The sequence below is a fragment of the Myotis lucifugus genome, unplaced genomic scaffold (assembly GCF_000147115.1).
Source record: "Myotis lucifugus unplaced genomic scaffold, Myoluc2.0 scaffold_54, whole genome shotgun sequence".
In the NCBI taxonomy this organism is placed as follows: domain Eukaryota; kingdom Metazoa; phylum Chordata; class Mammalia; order Chiroptera; family Vespertilionidae; genus Myotis; species Myotis lucifugus.
In genome coordinates this window covers 6,601,953-6,624,526 of record NW_005871102.1, presented here as the reverse complement: position 1 = coordinate 6,624,526, position 22,574 = coordinate 6,601,953, and the positions used below count along the sequence as shown (strand labels likewise).

Genomic DNA, 22,574 nt, shown 5'->3' with positions numbered 1-22,574 from the left:
CCCCAAAAATAAGACATTAGCTCTGTTTTACCTGTTACTAATTTTTAATCCTGATAATAGGAAGCACATAATACAACACTGGAAGCCTTAGCACCAGAGTCCTGTGGACTGTATTTTCTTCTTGATTCATTGTTAGGTGTTACTTGCGAGAACAAGACAGGTGGTATAACTCACATGTGCCAGATAGGTCTGTTTATAGGTACCTCTAAGAGTGTGTCTGCTTCAATCACAGCATCCAAAGGTGGAGGCTCAATTGCCTTTGCCAAGAATTGGCCAATTCCTCCCAGACGCAGAAGTTTTATGCTCAAAGCAATTTCATGTAATGGTGTCCGGAACATCTCTGGTGTCATGTGAGTTTCGAGTCTAAGAGAAAACAAATATAAAATAGCCATCCTCCTTTGCATATACATACATTTATATAATAAAATCTTTGCAGAGATAATCAAGAATATAGAACTGCACTTCACTCATCCTTTTACAATCATCCAAGAATGTTTATGTTATTACCTCCACCTATGGCATTTCAGTTCCCGCCTGCTGACAAACATAGGCTAAAAATGGTAGCAAGACCTTTTGTGATGATGTGGGCTAATACTGACATTTTCTCACAACCTCCTCCTAGTCTATATAATATTAGTGCCACTGAAAATATCTTTTTTTAAAAAAAAAATATTGTATTGATTTTTTACAGAGAGGAAGGGAGAGGGATAGAGAGTTAGAAACATCGATGAGAGAGAAACATCGATCAGCTGCCTCATGCACACTCCCCACTGGGGATGTGCCCGCAACCAATGTACATGCCCTTGACCGGAATCGAACCCGGGACCCTCGAGTCTGCAGGCCGATGCTCTATCCACTGAGCCAAACCGGTTAGGGCCACTGAAAATATCTTAAAGATCATTTTAACCTTTAAAATTTAAATAATAAAAGTCATTATTACAAATTAATATTAATAACAATAGCTAACATCTACTAAGAGCTTACTATGTGCCAAGCATTGTTCTCAGTATTTTACATTATTAACTAATTTTATTCTTGAACAAATCTTATGGGCTAGGTAGTATACTATCTTCCCTTAACAACTGAGAAAACAGACACAAAAGGGTCAAGTAACTTAATTTTATTTTATAAAAAGAGAGGCCTAAAGAGAGTAAATGTTTACATTCATGAAATATATTCGGCACAAACAGTATTAAAATCCAGGTCTCCACACTTCTAATCCAGGCTTATTCCCTATGAACTGTTCATGATAAAGATCAATTGGAACCATTAAAGATGATTCCAATTCTACCAGGCAAATGCATATATAGTATATTCATTCCTCATCCTACAGGGAAAAGAGCAAAAATTCCTCATTATAGGTCTACTTCATGCATTACTAATTAGTAGTTGCTTTACTTTAAGATGTTAGAGTACAGTACTTTTTTCAGTTCGGGGGTAATCTAACCTTTTAAAAGAACTTATCCATATATCACAGCAGTCTCCTGAGTTAACTTCTGATGCTAAAATAAACCCACATTCTAATTACTGGAAAGCCACATGGTACCAGTATAAAGGCAAACTAAAGCCTCTCTAGTTTTTCTTCAGTGCATTATGTACATCTATCTGGTCACCTAAATTTATCTGTCTCATAATATTTTATGATCATAAATATATGCACACAAATTCCCTGGTTACAGTTAATACACACCACATGGATCTCAAGAAATAATACAACTAAATACATGTCTTAACACATTGCACACCAGTAGTTTTATTGCTAGCTTTTCTCAGTGGCCAGGTAAGTTTCTATTGAACGAGTACAAAAAACGTTTTATAAAGCATCATACTTTAAAAAGACATTAGCTTGTACCAACATGTAATAAGTAACTTCAAAATGCAATGGGTATTTAATGTTAAGGCATGCCTTTAACATTTATGTAAAACACTGTAATATGAATACACGAGAATGCTTGTGATCCGCCCGCAATGTGTTAAGTCTGTAATTCAGAGCTATAAGGATGTTTTTAACTAATAGGTACCATTCACAAACATTCCCCAAAAGGCCATCTCTCTCTCTCTCTCTCTCTCTCTCTCTCTCTCTCTCTCCATCCATCTATCCATCTTAGATATAAAAGGCTACGTAACCGGCCCCCATCCATCCATCTTAGATATAAAAGGCTATGTAACCGGCCGACTGGCAGGTAGGTATGACGTACACTGACCACCAGGGAGCAGACGCTCATCACAGGAGCTGTCGAGCAACAGCAACTTTACAGAGTGCCCTTTCCTAGCCCAGGACCCCTCAGGGGATATCAAAGAGCAGGTTTTGGCCTGATCCCAGCAGGCCAAGCCTGAAGGACCCCACTCACCCCACAGACTCTCCCTTTGAGCTGCAGTGCTGCCCCAGGTGCAGCTGGCGGGTGAGGGACCACGGGAGGGCGTGTCCAGCCCATCTTGCCCAGTCCTGCCCCACTGACAACCTTCTAATTAATTTCCTTTCAATGTGCACGAATCCGTGCACTGGGCCACTAGTGTACTACAAATGGAAATGCACAAGGTATAAACAGACTTGGACTTTGGCCCTGAAGCAGTCAGCTAAACTTTTTAAGTTTTAGTTTCTTTATCTAAATAATGGCCTCTATTTCTTAGACAGATGAGGAGATCATGAGACAGGTGATGTACTAACAGTGAGGGGGAAAAAAAGTTCTATAAAGACAAATATACTTTAACATTTTTCAGAAAGTTAATCATTCCAAAAATATCAATAATCCCAAAGTGATAAAGCTATGCAGAACCAAAATGTCCATGTATTCTTCTTTTTAATGCTTATAAGTAAACCAGTAGCTAACATGTCACCATTGACAATTTGTGATTTCTTTCATTTACTGCAATCTTGTCATCCAAGTTAAGTTTCCCCCAATATAGTTAATTGGAGGCATTTATGCACTGATTTCATTAAATTCATGGTAGAGAGAGAGAGAAAAAGAGAGGGGTGGGGGAGAGGAGGAAAGAAGTATATAAAGGGTTAAAAACAACATCCATCTTAATTCTGTAATTGGTCTCACCTCGCAAAACGAGCTCGGCTACAGAGGTGAAAGCAGAAGCCCGGGCGTACTCGGCCAGCTCGTCCTTTCCGTTGCTCCAGGTTTGTTTTGGACGCCCACACTGTTGCATAGTTTGTCATATTGTTGTGAGCAGTGAACAGCTTCACCTTCTGCCTATGTAGCACAGAGTAGTTAATTCTAAGACTCGTGTGAACTACCAATACATAACTATCATTATTCTACTAAGTGGGGGATGAGTTCCAGATGGCCACACCTACATGTGGTGTCTATTTGTGAACAGTACCAGTAAGAATTTGACTGCATCTCCTGTCAACTTACTAAAAGGCAATGTAACACATATGTGCCACTACCAGCTGGATGATCTTGGTTAAATGACTAACCTATACTGTGCCTCATTTTCCTCATCTGAAAATGAGTATAATATCACCATATATCTCATAGGGTTTTTATATATAAATATTAAGTGAATTAATAAATGTAATGCATTAAGTAGATCTGTTATATAAATGTAAGTGGACAATTAGATGATCTACACTCTCTATGATCTAAAGATCATGTGCTAAACTGGAATATGGGGCACTTCTCATGACCTCACCAGCAGTGTCCTTCTAAATCCTATGCAACCCCAAACCCTTCAATGTTACACACAGGTGGATAGCACTAAATGATTGGGATTGGCACAGAGGAGCTGCATACTACTCACCAATCCCTAAACTGGGCATTGGCAAATCTTTTTCAATTGTCAGGTAGGTGGAGAGACTATATAGAGAAGATTTGGGCACAAGCTGGCCAGATATAACCAAACTGTGACTTTTTTGTCTTGTGTGTCAATTACCGTAAGTACTTAATCTATACACAATGCCACCCTGTGTATCTCTCAGACCCATTTCATACTAAATATGAAGTCTTTTAATTCTAAAATGAGTGTCCTACAGGTAGTATGTTTGTTATGTGCTAAATATTGATCGTCTTTATACACAGAACAGCATGTTCATTTTCCTGGAAGTTGCCAACGGAAACACCAGGAAAATGAACAAAATACCCACAGATAAGAGCAGTGGGAATCAGTCAGAAAATAAGAGTGCTAAGCTTTGTCACATTCTCCCATAAGTGATGTGTGATGATCAAAAACCAAGTGAAATTATTAATTACCCTACTGCCCAGTATATATAAAAGCACAATGATTTTGATGGTTTAAGAACACAGGAACTTAAAATACATTCTAAAGATTTATTCCAGGCAAATAGGTCCCTTGTGAACTTACTTGCAGGAGTCAATGACATAAACAACATCATTTATGGTAATGCTTGTTTCAGCAATATTTGTGGACAAAATAACCTGTGAAGAAATGACATTAAGAAAAATTACACTTCAGGAATTTATTCACTCAGCCATTAACTAATGAAAAGCTTTCTAAACTTGGAGAGAATATCCCCTTTTCCCTTAATTTAGACAAATTATTATTATTTTTTAATAGCTCTTTGAAGACCGGTAACATTTGTTTAATATCTATGACATTCACAACCCCATAACTGTAATGTTCATTGTTTACCTTGGTTACGCCAACTGGTACTGGGTCAAATACTTTGCGCTGTTCTTCTCGAGGAATCTGAGAATGCAGAGGCAGAATCTGATACCTATGGCTTCCTATAATACAGAAGTTAAGGTCTAAAAATAGGAGCCTAGTTTAAAACTGCTATACATTATGCATATCTATACTAATAATAGAGGAATATGCAAATTGTCCAGGACACCATCACAATAACAGTAATGACCAAACAGCAGGCTGCATGGGCAACCAGGCCAGCAGGGGGATTAGTGAGGGACGACCAAGTGACTGAACAGCAGGCTGTGTGGGGCAACCAGGCCGGCAGGTGGGGGCATTTGGGGGTGACCAGGCTGGCGGGGGGGTGGGGGGCGGCAGTTAGGAAATTGGACCTAAACCGACATCCCCCAAGGGGTCCCAGATTGGATAGGGTGCAGGCTGGGCTAAGGTTCCCCCCCCCCGCACCCCGCATTAATTTCGCGCACCGGGCCTCTTATATAGTTGTTATATAAAAATGGACACACTAAATTTTGTTTTTACATACCGACTAGGGCATAAGCAAAAAGATTCATTTTCACTCTCATATATGCAAGAATTCAGACTCATACCAAAATGTGCATTCATTTCCAAATGTTTCTGCATAGTGTAAATTAAATTCCAGCCAGGCAGAAAGACCAACACGGCTCCAGGAACATTGAGGGTCTCGATGTACTTAAGCAAAGCCTCAATGAGCTCAAAAGAAGTTTCCTTTTCATTCAGTTGAGCCATGCTCATCCTTGTTTCTGGACCATATTCATCACCACAGATCAGGTTGCAATTTGCCTGCAAAAGAAAGAGACATATTTGGGTCTGTCTCCATTACCACAGCTCATGAGGCAAGTCTCCTATGTCTGCTCTTAATATTCAAATGACACCTAATCCCCTTATTAATTTTAGCTGATTAGTCCTTTCTGGTATACAGAAGAAATTTAATTTCCAAAAGAGAACCAGTGGCATGTTGATTTATCTACTAATCAATATTTCCCATAGGACATGACTAAAATTCAAGTACAAACTCTTACATTTGACTCTGAAATTCTAATGGCTAATCTACTAAGCATATTTCTTTCTTATGACTAACTATAAACTCCTGGTTTTTCTACAATATTTTCCCTACTGATTAATGAACTGCTCATGATTCTCTGACTCAATTACCATATAACTACTGTTTTAAAAATATATTTTTTAAAAAATTGATTTCAGAGAGGAAGGGAGAGGTAGAGAGAGATAGAAACATCAATGATGGGAGAGAATCATTAATCGGATGCCTCCTGCAGGCTCCACACTGGGGATTGAACCTGTAACTCAGGCATGTGCCCTGACTGGGAATCAAGCTGTGACCTCCGGCCAAAACCGGTTTGGATCAGTGGATAGAGCGTCGGCCTGCGGACTGAAGGGTCCCAGGTTTGATTCCGGTCAAGGGCATGTACCTGGGTTGCAGGCATATCCCCAGTGGGAGATGTGCAGGAGGCAGCTGATCGATGTTTCTCTCTCATCGATGTTTCTAACTCTCTCTCTCTCTCTCTCCCTTCCTCTCTGTAAAAAAATCAATAAAATATATTAAAAAAAAAAAAAAAAAAAGCTGTGACCTCCGGGTTCATAAGTAGATGCTCAACCACTGAGCCATGCCGGCTGGGCCCATATAACTACTTTATACACATACAATGCCTCCCTGTGTAATTCCCAAGTTCACTGCATACCAAATAGGAAGTTAATTCTTAAATGAGTGTCCTGCAGGCAGGGATTTGATTACTTTCTTTCTTTTTTTTTTTTGGATTTGATTACTTTTATCTATTTCTCAAATAATGTGGTCAGTCTTTTCCAAAAAGTCTGCCTTAGAATCAATGACAAACCTTCAGTAATGAGAAACAAAGCTGTTACAACTCATTTTTGTTTGCCTTGGTTACTGGGTCACCTGGACACCTGGTGAAAATGTAGATTCTGACTCAGCAGATCTGGGGTGGGGCACAAGATTATGCCTTTCTACCAGTTAGTCACCCACGTGCTGTGACCTTTAAACATCTTACTGTTTCTCTTCTTTTTCTTTTGACCTTTTTGTCATAGATTATTTAACTCATGGTATGAAAAGAACTTGTCACTCACTGAACACGAACCTTTCTGGAGTGCCATGTATCAACTCAAGATAGACATCATGGTCAGTTTATAAAGTTTTGTGTAATGCTAACTTAACTGCATATATTTACTAAAATCCATTCTCTTCTCTGTAACAACAATCTACCCATAATGAAGTCTCCATGAAATTCACTTACATCCTCCTCCTCACCACAATCATCATCCTTATCCTTCTTCTTCTTGTCCTTTGGTGGAGGAATAAAGTGGGTCATCTGAATACAGTCTTCCAAAAAATATTCTGCCGGGACAATCCAGTCAGGTAAGTACCATCAACTTGCAGAATGGAGAAGTCTTTAAAACTCATTTGCATATTCATAATTCAAAATTACTTAATACCCCTCAACCTGATTCTTCACAACTGCCAAGAAATTCCAGTGGCAATAACCTCTTTTCCCAATCTAATTCAGCGTTCCTATTTCTTGGACCTTGAAGGAGAGTTAGGTATCTTATACAACATGTTCCCACAAAGCCAGTCATGGTATCTATATACAATGTTCAACCAAACATTCATAGAATGCCTACTATGTACATGCACTATGTTATACACTCCCACGGTGTGAGAGTTATATATAAAAAGAAATAACATCAATACAGTAACATTGCATAGTCCAGGATGTACACATAAATGGGTTCCTTTTAGTTAATCCTCTGAAGGACCTCAAAGCAAAGGTTGGGACACCTGCTGATCCATTATCTCCTGAAGTTCTATGTTGGGCCCATAAGTGTCTCATAATCTAAACATTTGTCCCCTAAGCCCTAAAAGCACAAAGTGCCATTCTCATCACATCATATCCAAGGCACATACCATCAACACGACTTATCCCTGATGATGTTAAACTTGATCACCTGAGATAGCTTTTGCCAAGTTACTACACTGCAAAGTTACACCTGCTTCCCCCTTTCCATACTCTTCTTTGGAAACAAGTCACTAAGCACAGCACTCACAGGACAGGGAGTTAATTCTCACTTTTTTAAGTATCTACATACATTTTTTGAACTCTTCTGTATCAGAAATTTGTCTTTATTACCTATTTACTAATTTAGCTACCATCCACAGATTCATGAATATATATTTTATACTTATATAAACCACTACTGTATTTTTTGTTCCAATTAGTGCAGCTTTGGTCATTGAGAGCTTTCTCAGGTTGGCTCCTAAGTCCCTTTATCTTCATCACTTTGGGGTGTTTTTGTTGTTGTTTTGTTTAACACTTTCTCATTTTCTGGCCTACAAAATATCCCAGGCTCATCTCAGATATCCCCTGCTTTAACCTTAGAATCAGCCATTTCTCTTAAGGACTGGTTCTTTAACTGGAAAATGGTACTAGAAATACCATCTGGGTGGTGGCATGTCCCTTGATAGTGGGATATCATTGCTTCTAGGACTGCTCAGCAGACAAAGCTAGAAAATACATGTATGGATATTAACCCATGTACTAATTCATTATAATTATTTGTGTATCCACCCACTTGTACGGATACAAATATATGCAACCATTTGTACCTATACAAATTTATCTATCCATTTGTATCTATACACTAGTTCTTCCTGATGTCCTCAAATGTAACCCATGGCTCCCTTCCTCCTACCTATAAAACCTCTCACTCCAACAGTAAGCCTGGCTCCTACCATCTGCCATCCATGTATTTGTTTTTTTCAATCTCAGTATACTTTCAAAGCAGTTTTAGTTCTCTTGTGAGATACAACTACACTGGCTTTTATTTCAGAGCTACTCTTACTTTAAAATTTCAAAAAATAGCCCCCTGAAATATCCATTATTTCATACTTACACTGCAAACTATTTAGCTTATTTTCATGCCCTCAATTCGACTGTGCCATAATTCATTCTTTTTTAACCCAAGCTATTAAAAATGGTGATGACAAAACCTTTTAAAGTAAAGAATTACTGTACTTATAACTATCAGAATCTTAACCATCAGAAATACTTTACCTTGAAATATTCACCTTAATGTCATTTCAAAAGTTCTGCCTGCTCTGGCTCTAAGCAAAATTATCTTGTTAATTTGACCCTGGCTGTTTAAACTTTTAACAGTAATTCCCATGACCATCATATTAATTTAACCGACTATAATAATTTTAAAAGTTAAGTTTGGCTACTAAATATGCACACTCTGCATGTAGTGAACGAAACTTGTTCTCACTCCTCAGATTGTACTCACTCCTGCTTAACTGAAACCCCACAAATGGTATGATGCATTTGATACTCTAATTTGCCTGGATTTTAAATCTCCTTTAACCCAGCGGTCGCCAACGGGTGGTCCACGAGGTCCGAAAGGTTGGTGACCGCTGCTTTAACCAACAAAGGAAATTTTCTTAATCTCCAGAATTAAGAGATTGATCAATCATGCTCCTGAGGAGCACAAGAGATATTCACCCCCACCCCCTGCGCAGTATTTACCTTGAACGGGAAAAGTCCTCCCATAAACTTCAATGATGGGGCAATTGAAGAAATATTCACAGAACATGCTGGTATCGATAGTAGCAGACATGAGAACAATTCGAACTTCAGGATAAGCCTGAACCACATCTCGCAGCACTACCAAAAGGAAGTCAGTCTATTCAAACAAACACAAACAAAACAAAATTGCATTAAAAAGTCAGTGCTAATGAGATACACCCAATAGATTTCAGGTTCCTAGGAGGCTTAAATAAAGGGTTACAGTGCGATGCAGTTACAAACAGTATTTTAAAATAACAGTCATATGCTAACAGTTGTGGGGATTGAAACGAGTGCTATTCAGGTAAGGGAGAAAAAATTAATGAGCAAAGAATTCATCTCAAATTTTTCAGTGAAATTTGTATTTGTAGGTACACCAACTTTAACTAGAAAAAAGGGGAAACCTATCATAAGTCAAAAATCAGTTATATAGCCTGGTTTTTGTGGCTCAGTGACTGAATGTCAACCTATAAATCCAGAAGGCCAAGGTTCTATTCCCAGTCAAGGCATATGCCTGGGTTGGGGACTGGATCCCCAGTGAGGGGCATGCAAGAGGCAGCTAATCAATGATTCTATCATCATCATCATCTCTCTCTAGCTCTCCCCCTTACTCTCTGAAATCAATAAAAAATATAATTTTAAAAAATCAGTTATCCAATCACATGTAAAGCAAATCTTAAAAATGTTGAAAAGATCCTAGCTGATTCATTCAAACAAAATAATGGCTAAGACAGTTAATCGTGTAAAGTATCCATTGACCCACCAACGAACATGAAAGCTAGAACTTGGACATAACTTTTCTCTAGCTGCGTGGTCTCTCACCATCGCTTTGCCTTTCCCAACTACAAAAAACCACCATAGAAATCTTTTTTATATTTCTTTTCATGTATACAGCTTTCACCTCATCTATAGATATTTATATAGACACCTATATATATTCTTAACTTTATGAGTATATGTTATATAATCTTTGGGATTTCCTCTCACATACCATATCACTGCTAAGATTCATCCACATGGTATTAGTTATTCTTTCTAATGACTTTAATATCCCAATATGTGACTATACCAACTGACTCACCAGTAGGTATCTGGTGGTACATACTGCAGTTATCTGGGTTGTTTCCAGAATTTTACGACTGTGAACTTTTGCTACTGTGAACATTCAAAGGAAAAAAAAAGGGTTTAATGGCCTCACTAGAAGAAGATGTTCAACATCTTAGTGACAAAAGTTCATGGTTTTGGTAGAAGATGTAAATAGTGGGAAAAGAAAAAGCAAAGCAGAGATTTTATTTTGATTTCTTTTTATTCAGAATATTAGCAGTTACCTTATCATAATATTCAGCTACTTACATTTATGTCTCTTTCATGTATTTCATCTACAATTACATGACTGATTCCTCGAATGCCTGCTTCTAATTTTCTCAGGAGCACACCTTGAGGAAAAAAAAAAAATCACAGCAAAAAATGGAGATGTGTTTCTATGTTGATTAAAATAGGGAAGATAGAAAAGTTCAAAGAAACAAGTTTCTAGACAATTATGCTTCAACTAAATAACCCCAGCATCATTTAAAAAAAGAAACAATCACCTGCACATTTAAAATTATTTAAAAAGTGATGGTGAACTCTAAATTAAATTCTAGTAACCTAAGCTGATTTCATTTTTTCCAAACTACAATATCCAGCAGATGTATCATGCTGTCCATAAAGGAAAAAAAATTGCTCAAAGTTCTATTTAAACAATAATTTTGAGACTGGCTCCTTGATTTATAATTTCCAACCATTCTGTGCTATTACCAAGCTTTCTTCAAAAATAGCACAATGTAAACCCCAAATGAAAAGACCAAAATTAAACACATTACTGACCTACAGTACAAAACATTATACTGGCATGAGGTCGGGGAAGTACAGATTCAAATCGCACACTGTAGCCACAGCTTTTTCCAGGCTCTTCTCCTCTCTCATATGCCACGCGCTCTGCTACAGACACTGCACTGATTCTCCTGGGCTGAGACCAAAAAGAAAAGTGATTTAAAAACAACAAAATCAGTTACACCTGTTTATTGGAATTACTAAATTATCATAGTCAATCTGTTCCATTGCCAGCTCAGTAATCATCAGAAACAATAATAGTAATGGTTATCTTAAGGAAGTTCCAAATTTATTTAATTCAGGACACAAAAAATTTACTACTCAATTCAATGTCAGATACTGAAACATGCTGTTTTTCAACTTGTATATAAAGTGATTCCAAGATTTTTATATAAAAAAACAATTTACTCACCATTGGCCTAAACCGTTAAAAGATATTCAGAGTGATTTTTTTAGCAGGGAAGGAAGGGGACAGCACACACAATTAGGGAGCTTGCCTGTAACTGCCAACCACAGCGAAGGCATTCTTAAAAATTTAATTAGGGAGGTTGGGTATTAGGAAGGTGAGCAATCTCCTTTGCCATATCCACTATGGTCACCTTTCATTCATCTATTACCTGATAAAGGAAGCATTTGTTACATTCTGCATCAGATGCCACACTGAAATCACTCCTGTTACTTCTGATGAGCTTATGCCAGTGATGGCGAACCTTTTGAGCTTGGTGTGTCAGCATTTTGAAAAACCCTAACTTAACTCTGGTGCCGTGTCACATATAGAAATTTTTTGATATTTGCAACCATAGTAAAACAAAGATTTTTATTTTTGATATTTATTTTATATATTTAAATGCCATTTAACAAAGGAAAATCAACCAAAAAAATGAGTTCGCATGTCATAGGTTCGCCATCACTGGCTTATGCAGTGGGGACAACAGTATATATTACTGCTTCCAGCAATAAATATGCTGAATCCTAAGGGGAATGCTATTGGTTAATGTTTTTAGTATTGGACCCTGAGAACTTTTCTGACGTGTTCCATAGCTTTTAAGTATACAAAACAGTATTTACTTGGTGGGTAGTATGTTCGAAAGGTATAGCTACGTAGGTACATAAAGATTTATAAAGACTGAATGCTTCCAAGATGCCTTGAATTTGATTTTGTCAAAAAAATCCTGATGACAGGTTATATTTTAGTTCCTTGCTTGAGAAAATTTTCCGAGTTTCCTATCTAGTTAAGTACCTATATTAAGATATCACAGATTATCACTATTTAGAAAATCAGAGGCTGAATCTTAAAAAAACAACACAACTTCACTAGAACTATCCTTTGAATTAATACAAAACATGATTTATTAATTTCTATGTCCCTCATAAAAGAATCCGTTGGGGTATGGAGCTCATACAAATACAGGTTTAAGTGTACAATCACTTAGTTCATATTTACCCCAGCAAAAGACAAGGGATTAAAAGATGCCTTCTTGAACATACTGTGTTGAATTTTCATGAGCTTATATTCTATCTGTTAATCCCTTCCTCTACTTCTGTCTTTCTCCTAAATAAATAGCTGCCTTCTAGAACTTAAAACTCAGTAGGATATTTGACTTTTGGAAATGTATTCATATGCTACTGGGTATGCTGAGATTGCTTTTATCACCTTGGGGCTACTTTCTTTCATGCCTACAAGCTTTGTAGAGTCCACCCTTCTAAATGAATACAGGCAGGAGATGGCATATTCCCCATATAGTATATACTGTAGTTAACTCTACTGCCCTCAAACATAACCGTCTTCAGAGACTCAAGAAAGTCATCCATGACATTAATTTGTGTTACAAATTAATGCAAGAGGCACTTTAAAAAAAACACCCCACAATCCAGGCATGTGCCCTGACCAGAAATTGAACTGTGACCTCCTGGTTCATAGGCTGACACTCAACCACTGAGCCACGCCAGCCAGTCAAGAGGTGCTTTTTACAACAACCATCTTCAGAAGCCCAATCAGTTAAATCAACTTGAGTATAAACAGAAAACATCAATATTAAGAAGACTATTCAAACAGCAAACAAATGATCCTGCAATCTCCTTCCCATATTTTATATATTTCTCTGACTTAACTTCCCGCTTCAACAGCCCTGACTTTCAGACAAACAAAAAATTATTTAAAATACACACTAAAGAGAGAAGCACTTTTTCATTCATAATTGATTTGCTTAGAGATCAGTGCGATTTTTCTCGAGGGGAGTACAGCAAAGTGCATGTTTAGAAATTTATTCCAATGAAACAAAGTATATAAAGATTACAAATACATTTACCCCAGCATATGTAATATGGCAAAATATTAGAAACAATCTTTAAAAAACCTCCTGTAAGGGTATATGCATAAAATGAGACATTATGAAGTTATTAAAAATTATACTGTTGTCTAAAACATTGTATCCTATATAATAAAAGCCTAATATGCTAAGTGTCTGGTTGTCCAGTCCGTTCAACCAATCAAAGCGTAATATGCTAATGCCACTCAACTGCTCGCTATGACATGCACTGACCACTACGGGACAGATGCTCCAACCAGTAGGTGAGCTTGCTGCTGGGGTCCAGTCAATTGGGACGAGTGAGACAGGCTGGACACACCCTGGAGCCCTCCTTTGGTCCCTCCCCAGCTGGCCAACCTCCCATGTCCCTCCCCGGTCCTGACTGTGCACCGGTGGGGTCCCATGGCTTGGCCTGAGCCCTCTCAGAATCTGGGACTCCTCGGGGGATGTCAGAGAGCTGGTTTCGACCTGACGGTGGAACGGCTGGTCACTATGACATGCACTGACCACCAGGGGGCAGACATGCAACGCAGAAGCCGGGCTCATGGCTGGCGAGCGCAGTAGCGGGAGCCTCTCCCGCCTCCTCGGCAGCCTCTCCCACCTCTGCAGCAGCACTAAGCTGTCAGTTGGACATCCTCCGAGGGCTCCTGGACTGCGGGAGGGTGCAAACCAGGCTGAGGGACTGCCCCCCCGAGTGCACGAATTTTGTGCACCAGGCCTCTAGTACCATATAATAAAAGCCTAATACGCTAAGTGTCGGGTCGTCCAGTGGGCCATTCAACCAATCAAAGCGTAATATGCTAATGATATACTAAGGCCTCTCAACTGCTCACTTTGACATGCACTGACTACCAGGGGATGGATGCACCAACCAGTAGGTTAGCTTGCAGCTGGGATCTGGCAATCAGGACTTAACAAGACAGGCTTGACACGCCCTGGAGCCCTCCGGTGGTCCCTCCCCGGCTGGCCAACCTCCTGCATCCCTCCCTGGCTCCAACTGTGCTCCGATGGGGTCCCTTGGCCTGGCCTGTGCCGTCGCAATCCGGGACCCTTTGAGGGATGTCAGAGAACCAGTTTCGGCCCGATGGCGGAATGACCGGTCACTATGATGCGCACTGACCACCAGAGAGCAGACACTCAGCCAGAAGCTGGACTCATGGCTGGCGAGTGCACTGGCAGTGGTGGGAGCCTCTCCCACCTCCTCGGCAGCACTAAGGATGTTCCACTGCCGGTTTAGGCCCACTCCCGGCAGTGAGACATTTCCTGAGGGCTCCTGGACTGCAAAAGGGCACAGGCCAGCCTGAGCCCCCACCACCACTCCCCGCCCGACCCGAGTGCACCCATTTCATGCACCGGTGCATGAAAAGCAGGTTAGGATGGTATACAACGTGTGTATGTGTATAAAACAGCCTAAAAGGATGCAGACCAACAGTAAAAATGATTACTTCTGTATGGTGGGATCCTGAGTGGGCTTTGCTTTCTTTAAAATTTATTTTCTAGCCCTAACCGGTTTGGCTCAGTGGATAGAGCATCAGCCTGTGGACTGAAGGGTCACATTGTTGATTCCATTCAAGGGCACATGCCCGGGTTGCGTGCAGGAGGCAACCAATCAATGATTCCCTCTCATCATTGATGTTTCTATCTCCCTCTCCCTTCCTCTCTGAAATCAATTAAAAAAAATTACTCTATTTTCTAATTTTTCCCCAATGACTATATATTCCTTTTATAGTCAGAAAAAAAGCAACTAAAAATAATCTAATTCTCATTATAAATATTCACAAGATAAGCATTTTGTGTAGAATTCTGCTTTATATAAAGGACTACTTATGACTGTTGAAACACTTCTCAAACTGTATACCACCTGATAGCCTAAGAAGTTTGCTCTTCTTATCCCTTGAATTAATTTATCTTTCCCTTGATCTTCAGTGCTCCAACAATTGTTTTACATGCTGTCCCACAGTAAATAAAGAAAAACAAGGAGCACCAAACATCATCTCTACCTGCAGAACTACCTTTCCCCTGTGGCTTAGATGCTTCTCTCTTAACTATTCTATAGTATATTGAAATACTCTATATTCTACAAATAAATACAGAGAACCAAGACAAAGGAGACCTCTAGAATAATTATAATTAACATCTGTGTAACAACAGTAAATACTATGGTTGCATATACTATTTCATTTGTGCTTCAGAACAAGGCTGATATTTTTTTCATTCTAATAAAAACAAAACAAAACTCAGAAGTTAATTTTGCCTAAATTCGTACAAATGACTTTAGATGTAATCCAATCCTTTCCCCAAATATTCTGCCTTATTGCCATAGCTTTATGCTGTATTTAGATTATTTAATATACTAAAAATAACAAAATAACCAATTTAAGTGACACTAGTTAGAAAGTAGTGGTGATGAAAGCAAAAATAATTTTGTCATTCCAATAGAATACTTCCATTAATCTCCAGAATATAAGCTTTTCTTTACATTTTCATTGCACATGACTGCTGATCTCATTTTCTCTACAGAATATTACTCTTGCCTGGGGTCTAGCCTTAGTAGTAGGTAGTTTTTAAGTGGTTACTACTTCACAGTTTATCTGTGTTTACTTTAACCGAAATAGCTAATATTTACTGAGGACTCACTAAATTCCCTTTGTGCCAGACACTTGGTAACACTTTCCATACCACTGGCATTTGAATTGTTTTTTTGCAGGATTCTAGGATCCACCTCTTTGATGTACCCCTCTTCACATTTATCGCAAACTGCAATAACTTCTCTAAACCTTAGAGTTGTCTAACTGAAAGGGCACAGGTCCTAGAACGCCACATCATTTCTCATCTGGTTATTTAATAAATACATGGTGATATAACAGGGCTGCAATAAAATGATTTCTAAGGCATCAGATAACACAAACATACCTGGTTCTATTTTTGAAGTTTATTCTACATGAGGGACAGCTATATCCTGAAATGATGGCTTACATCAAGCACTTGGTAAATATTAACCATTTTCTGATTTGCTAGCTTGCCTGCTCTTATTCTAACTGGTTTTCACTGAAAATTATTAGGTGGTAAGATAGACAGGACCAAGATTTGAATGTGAACTTAAGGAGAAAGTATTCTCAGTCTTGATTCTTAGGCCCAAAGACTCCCTTCAGCCCAGACAAAAAGAATTTCCTACATAATTCAGTTTAGCTTATCAGTGAAGGATACTGGAGACCAGAACAAGACTTAGGGCCTGATGCTCTACTACTTTCAGATCCATATCTTGCTACAAAGGGGAACTGATCAAAGAATTAGAAATAGTCTGGCCTCTAAGGCATTTCCACAATCCATCTATTCACACCAGACACACACTTAGTAAGCTGGCTGGCTACTTACCTGAGTTACTACAATATTACATTCTGCTGCGCGGTCATTCTGGATAAAGTCATCAAGAATAAACTGGGGAACCTGTGTGGTTTTCCCACATCCAGTAGCTCCTCGGATAATGACAACTGAATTTTGACTAATTGCTTCCAGAATTTCACCTTCAAATTTCTTCACAGGCAGTAACTCTCTCTCTTGCAAGATCTGCGTTTAGAAAAGTTACACCTCAAATTTCTACCCACATGTATATTAAAAGCAACTGTCCTACTGCTAAATAAATAAATGAATAAAATTTGCCACCTCTATAAAAACGTATTCTTTTCCACTGGCTTTTAATACTCAAAATATACTTTTTCATAAAGGAATATATATATTTGCCTGGTCAGCGTGGCTCAGTGGTTGATCGTCAACCTATGAACCAGGAGGTTACGGTTCAATTCTGACCAATTCCAATGCACGGGTTGTGGGCTTGATCCCCAATGTGAGGCGGGGAGGCAGCTGATCAATGATTCTCTCATCAATGTTTCTCTCTCTCCCTCTCTGAAATCAATAAAAATATATTTTTAAAAAAAGAATGTATATATTTCTATCTCTAACAGAACTGCCCCTTCTCACTAAATTTCTAAAGAATCTACACAGTGGCCTTGCCCACACCCTTTTTTCCTCCTTAACATTCCATATACATTCTCTTTCTTCTAACATTTTAACATTATATTAGGAAAATACTAAAAAAAACCCCACAAAATAGATTTATTACCCCAAACCTCTCCACTGACATTAACTAAGAATCCCAGGCCCTTAACTCACAACTACTACCCTCCATGGTAACTTAAGATGAGCCATTTGGTAAATACCTTAATGTACTTTCCTAGAAAGGGTAAAAAATGCTATTTACTGTTCCTTTTGCCCACAACTAGAATGTTCTGAAGCTCTGGCTCATGTCCATTATGCTTCATAGACTTACAGCTTGCAAATCATGATCCTGGTCCAACTGGTACATTAATTCACTCTTGAGGTCCATGCTTATTTGTTCTGGAGTAGCCTGTAAAATGGGAGAGCAACAGTCAAAACCATATAACTCATCTTCAAACAGAATCCACTGGACACTTTAATGAAATATACTCAAAAGTAAAGAAAAAAAAAAAAGTAAAATACAAGAATCTGATCTCAAGAATAACAATGCACTCACGTAAGCCAGGGGCCCCTCATCAATGTTGCTGCTAGTCCAGGGATTCCAGTTGGATTGAGGAGGTGACCAAGGAACCACTCCCGTTTGATTTTGTCGCTGAGATGGCTCAAACTGAGCCAATTTGCCAAGGTTGAGAACAGCGGGCACAGAAGGATCATCAGGCTATTAAAAAAGAAGGGAAAGCAAGAAAAGAATACCAGTTGCTTATCTGACTAGAGAATTTCTTTACAAAGGTGAACTAAAGAGCTGCATACTTACTGGAGGTATGATTTCAAGATTTAGCTCTTGAACCATGTTTTGTAGCTGATGCTCTAAATCTTGAGAGAGGTTAACTTTGTAAGGCTCCACCTACAGAAAAAGGATGACCATGAAAATCACATCACATCACATACAATCACTACTGAGTAGATCTACTATAGCAGGGTTCTGAGTATGTGGCCGACGCTAGGTCTAAAATATTCCTAGAGCCAACAATGAGTCAGTTGCCTCCCATGAAAGAATTACTTCAATGATTATTGCCCACTGTGAACACAAGCAACCCACCAGGCACAGGTTGACTGGTAGGGCCATTTCCATTTCTTAACTATAAATTAAACTTTACTGAAATCCTAAATAGCAGCTAAATATTTCACAATATCTCTCCAGACTACGAAGTCTAAAGACTCACTGTCTCTCCTTCTTTCTTCTTTGTAAGTCCAGAGTAAGCTTCAACCACTCCAAGATGGTAGAGTTGTCTGACAAGTGACAGGGCACAGGACTGTGCTGCCAGTTTTTTATTTGATCCATGTTCACGTGCAAAAATCCCTATAAATTAAGGTCAGGATTACCAAAGACAGAAGAATAACTCAACTAAGTAAAGAAACATCTTGTTTCATAAGCAAAAACAACCCAAAACCAACAAAACCCACCCTAAAATACAGAGTAAGCACTGGGTTCTAAGTTCTTTTTCATTCTAACTGCTAACCAAAAGCAATTTCTATAATAGCATATCAATCGAGTAACCAACCATCTTCGACTATAGGCTGACACTAAGACACATACAAATCATCACTATAAAAGCAATAACCTATTTCAATAAAACGTGTCATTAATATTATTTGACATTAAAAAGGGGAAGAAGCCGAAACCGGTTTGGCTCAGTGGATAGAGCGTCGGCCTGCAGACTCAAGGGTCCCAGGTTTGATTCCGGTCAAGGGCATGAACCTTGGTTGCGGGCACATCCCCAGTGGGGGGTGTACAGGAGGCAGCTGATCGATGTTTCTCTCTCATTGATGTTTCTAACTCTCTATCTCTCTCCCTTCCTCTCTGTAAAAAATCAATAAAATATATTAAAAAAATAAATAAATTAAATAAAATAAAAAGGGGAAGAAAACGTAGCTTAACGTAAACACAAAGGGTCAAAAAGCAAAATAAAAAAATGAAAACGAATTCAAAGTGGTTATGCAGATCAGGGGTTAACAATCTTCTATAAAAAGTCAGTTAATAAATATTTTAGGCTTTACAAACCACATGATCTTTGTCATAACTACTCAACCCAGCCTTTAAAGTGGGAAACCATCCATACAATACTTAGCTAGGGTTTCACAAACTACAGGCTCAGAACTAATCCTATCATCCAATTTATACTCCTTTTCTAAATTTCACCTAGCTACTTTTACCTATGTTTTTAGAACTGTACAAATACAACAAAAATAAGTGTGTGATATATGTGACCCCCAAAACTTTTTATGACCTGGCCCTGTATAGAAGTGTGCTATCCCAACACAAATAGATGAGTAACAGTGTGTTTGAATACAACTTTCTTAAAGAAAATGCTAGTAATAAGTTTTCCCCTCCTTCTGTAACAAGGGGCACAGGTCCTTCCTATCTAATTAGCCAACTTAGTCAAATTAATTCTGATGGTTGTCAGATGAATGGGCTTACAGATGTCAGACTGCCTTAAATTCTTTTCCCTTAACCACTCAAAATAACTTATTTTTAAAGTCTGGGATAAAAAAATTCAACATCATCTCCTGATGATTTATTCACAGACTCCATTCTATCAGGAAAGTCCTTCATATATGCAATTTGAAACACAAGTGTGAGTTGCAGAATTCTCAAATTGGAAAAAAATCCTTGGCCATTTCTCTCAATTCCCAAATAAAGTAAATTGAGTCCCAGAGATGTAAGGTGTGATATTCGAAGTCATAAAATCTGTAAGTATCAAAGCCAGGTACATAGGGCTAGCTCCTTAGCCTTCAAACACAACACACTGCCCATTTTAAACTTACTAAGCATAAAGAATACATGCAGCATCCGTTTGCCTTTTTACTTTCTTTATGAATAACCCCTATCGATTCTTTGTTTCTCAGGGTTACTTTCTCAACTTTTCTTCATGACTCTATGACAGTGATGGCGAACCTATGACACGCGTGTCAGAGGTGACAAGCAAACTCATTTTTTGGTTGATTTTTGTTAAATGGCATTTAAATATATAAAATAGATATCAAAAATATAAATCTTTGTTTTACTATGGTTGCAAATATCAAAAAATTTCTATATGTGACACGGCACCAGAGTTAAATTAGGGTTTTTCAAAATGCTGACACACCAAGCTCAAAAGGTTCGCCATCACTGCTCTATGACTAAGAAATGCTACACATCCGTCTTCTAATCCTATCATTCAATTTATACTCCTTTTCTAAATTTCACCTAGCTACTTTTACCTAAACAGAAAGAACACTTTTGTTTAGAAATTTAAAAAATTCTTTGACACTTGCAGACTCCTAAGTAGCCTACCATCTCTTACCCTTTAAATTTTAACGCTAGCCTGATTTCCCCTCCACACCTGCAACTTGGGAAACTGGGTCCTCTCATATAATCACTAATCTCCTAAAACACCCTAGATGCTGCCTTATATCACGTACTCTTTTCAATTTATAAAACCCACGTATTTGTAGTTCAAGACTCCACTGTGAATACTATTCTTCTATGTAAGATTCAGCTTATCAGTAACACTTACTTCTGCCAAGCATCTTGATATAAATGGTCATTTCTGCAATAAAGCTCCTGTAACGACATATACAAACAACGTTAGGAATTTCACTATTAGAAATGACTCAATCCAGGAATCCTAAATCAGGCAGGCTTTTCCAACTGCTTAAGCAAATCACAGCCAAAAAACAAAACAAAACAAAAAAACCATTATAAAACATTTGCTTCTGTTCAATCCTAGAACAAATGGAGTATATAAACTTCAAATAACATACAACATGGCACAAAACTGCTATAATCAAAGCCAATAAGCCAATTTATCATGAAAAGAAAATGTTAGGGTTTTAGATTCTATATTTACTTACTCTTACTCCAAAGGTTGTACTCTGAATAGCTAGAAAACATTCAATGAAAAGGAATTTTCCACTTAGCTTGGGGCCAAGAAATAAAATAGGACCAAAGCTCTTTAAATTATAGTTGTGATTAAGATTCTCCTTTGCATGGGCTACCCACTAATGACTTTAATCTGTTAAGATAAGCTAAATATAGGTATGCATGCACACAGCACATGGACACACAAACACTGCATGTATCAGTGGCTCCTGAGGCAGGGGTCTGGTATCTGTCTACAGGTGACAACAGCCCTTAATAACAAAAATGTTTTAGCATATTTATATTACATTTATTTAAATCAGATCCTGGAGAACAAAAAACTTTTGAAAATTATAGCTAAAATTGCTGGCAGATTCTAGGGAATGGTTTAGGTTTCAACAAGGGAAAAAATGCCCTTTGAAAACTATGCTTTCTGATCCTTCCACTGCTCAGGTACCTTCTAGCCTTGACTTTGTGCTACGAATAAAAGGTTAAGTGAGGGTTAAGAAAAAGATGTTAGACTCCTTCCTATACATCTTGTGAACTGACCTTCAGGCACAGCTGGTTCAGGGGTCAAAGGCCACTGACTTTCAGGGGAACAATCCACCCTTTCATTAATGACACGATGCCAGTATGTTTCTCAGCCAGGCTTAAAGTCAATCTCATTCTCCTCCACCTAGGGGGAACAGCGACACCAGAAATCAGTTTACAATCGTTTCCCATGTGATTGCTTAGTTCAGCCTAAGCAGCAGCACATGTGTGTGTATGAACACAGACCTCTGGTGTTGCTGTCTGTTATGCCTTTAAATAAAGGACATACAAGGAGCAGTGCTGTCCCAGCTTCCCCAACTGTCTTTGCCTCCCTCATATTCATATCCTGAATTCTTCAATTCTTTGTATCACAAGTCAAAGATAAGATAGTGACATAAAAATTTTTACAACAATGTACTGCCAGCACAATTAAGTTATCCAATTGTTCTGAAAGTCACCAAGTGCTGCTAAGCCCAATCAGTTCAGAAGGACAAAATATTCAAGAAAAATTATTAACAAATGCATCTTTCCTTTACAACCTCTGAGGGTTTTAAAGTCTGACATCAGAATTAAGTATTTGAGAATTCAGGATTGAACAAAACAGTGGGGTGCAGAGGTAACAATGCTCTAAAAATCACTTTGACCACAATGTCAAAGTTTTGTTTTAGTAATAATTATTTTAGGGTTGCTAGATGCACCCAAGGGAGAAAGAATGCTTTTGATTTTCAAGAAAAATACTTC

The 22,574-nt window shown here is 38.3% G+C and overlaps 1 protein-coding gene across 1 annotated transcript in view; it reads right to left on the bottom strand.

The window, feature by feature from the left end:
- DHX9 (DExH-box helicase 9) overlaps nt 1-22,574 on the bottom strand; it is a 46,141-nt gene that overhangs the window by 8,593 nt on the left and 14,974 nt on the right. Inside the window, exons 7-21 of the mRNA XM_006088993.3 lie at nt 20,959-21,005; nt 18,625-18,761; nt 18,216-18,305; nt 17,958-18,119; nt 17,733-17,810; nt 16,781-16,972; nt 11,091-11,232; nt 10,578-10,660; nt 9,186-9,342; nt 6,903-7,003; nt 5,202-5,415; nt 4,600-4,694; nt 4,312-4,385; nt 3,048-3,200; nt 204-363 (exon numbers count right to left, since the gene is read on the bottom strand). Coding sequence (XP_006089055.1) covers nt 204-363; nt 3,048-3,200; nt 4,312-4,385; nt 4,600-4,694; nt 5,202-5,415; nt 6,903-7,003; nt 9,186-9,342; nt 10,578-10,660; nt 11,091-11,232; nt 16,781-16,972; nt 17,733-17,810; nt 17,958-18,119; nt 18,216-18,305; nt 18,625-18,761; nt 20,959-21,005 — 1,885 coding nt within the window. The remainder of the gene's footprint in view (nt 1-203; nt 364-3,047; nt 3,201-4,311; nt 4,386-4,599; nt 4,695-5,201; nt 5,416-6,902; nt 7,004-9,185; nt 9,343-10,577; nt 10,661-11,090; nt 11,233-16,780; nt 16,973-17,732; nt 17,811-17,957; nt 18,120-18,215; nt 18,306-18,624; nt 18,762-20,958; nt 21,006-22,574) is intronic.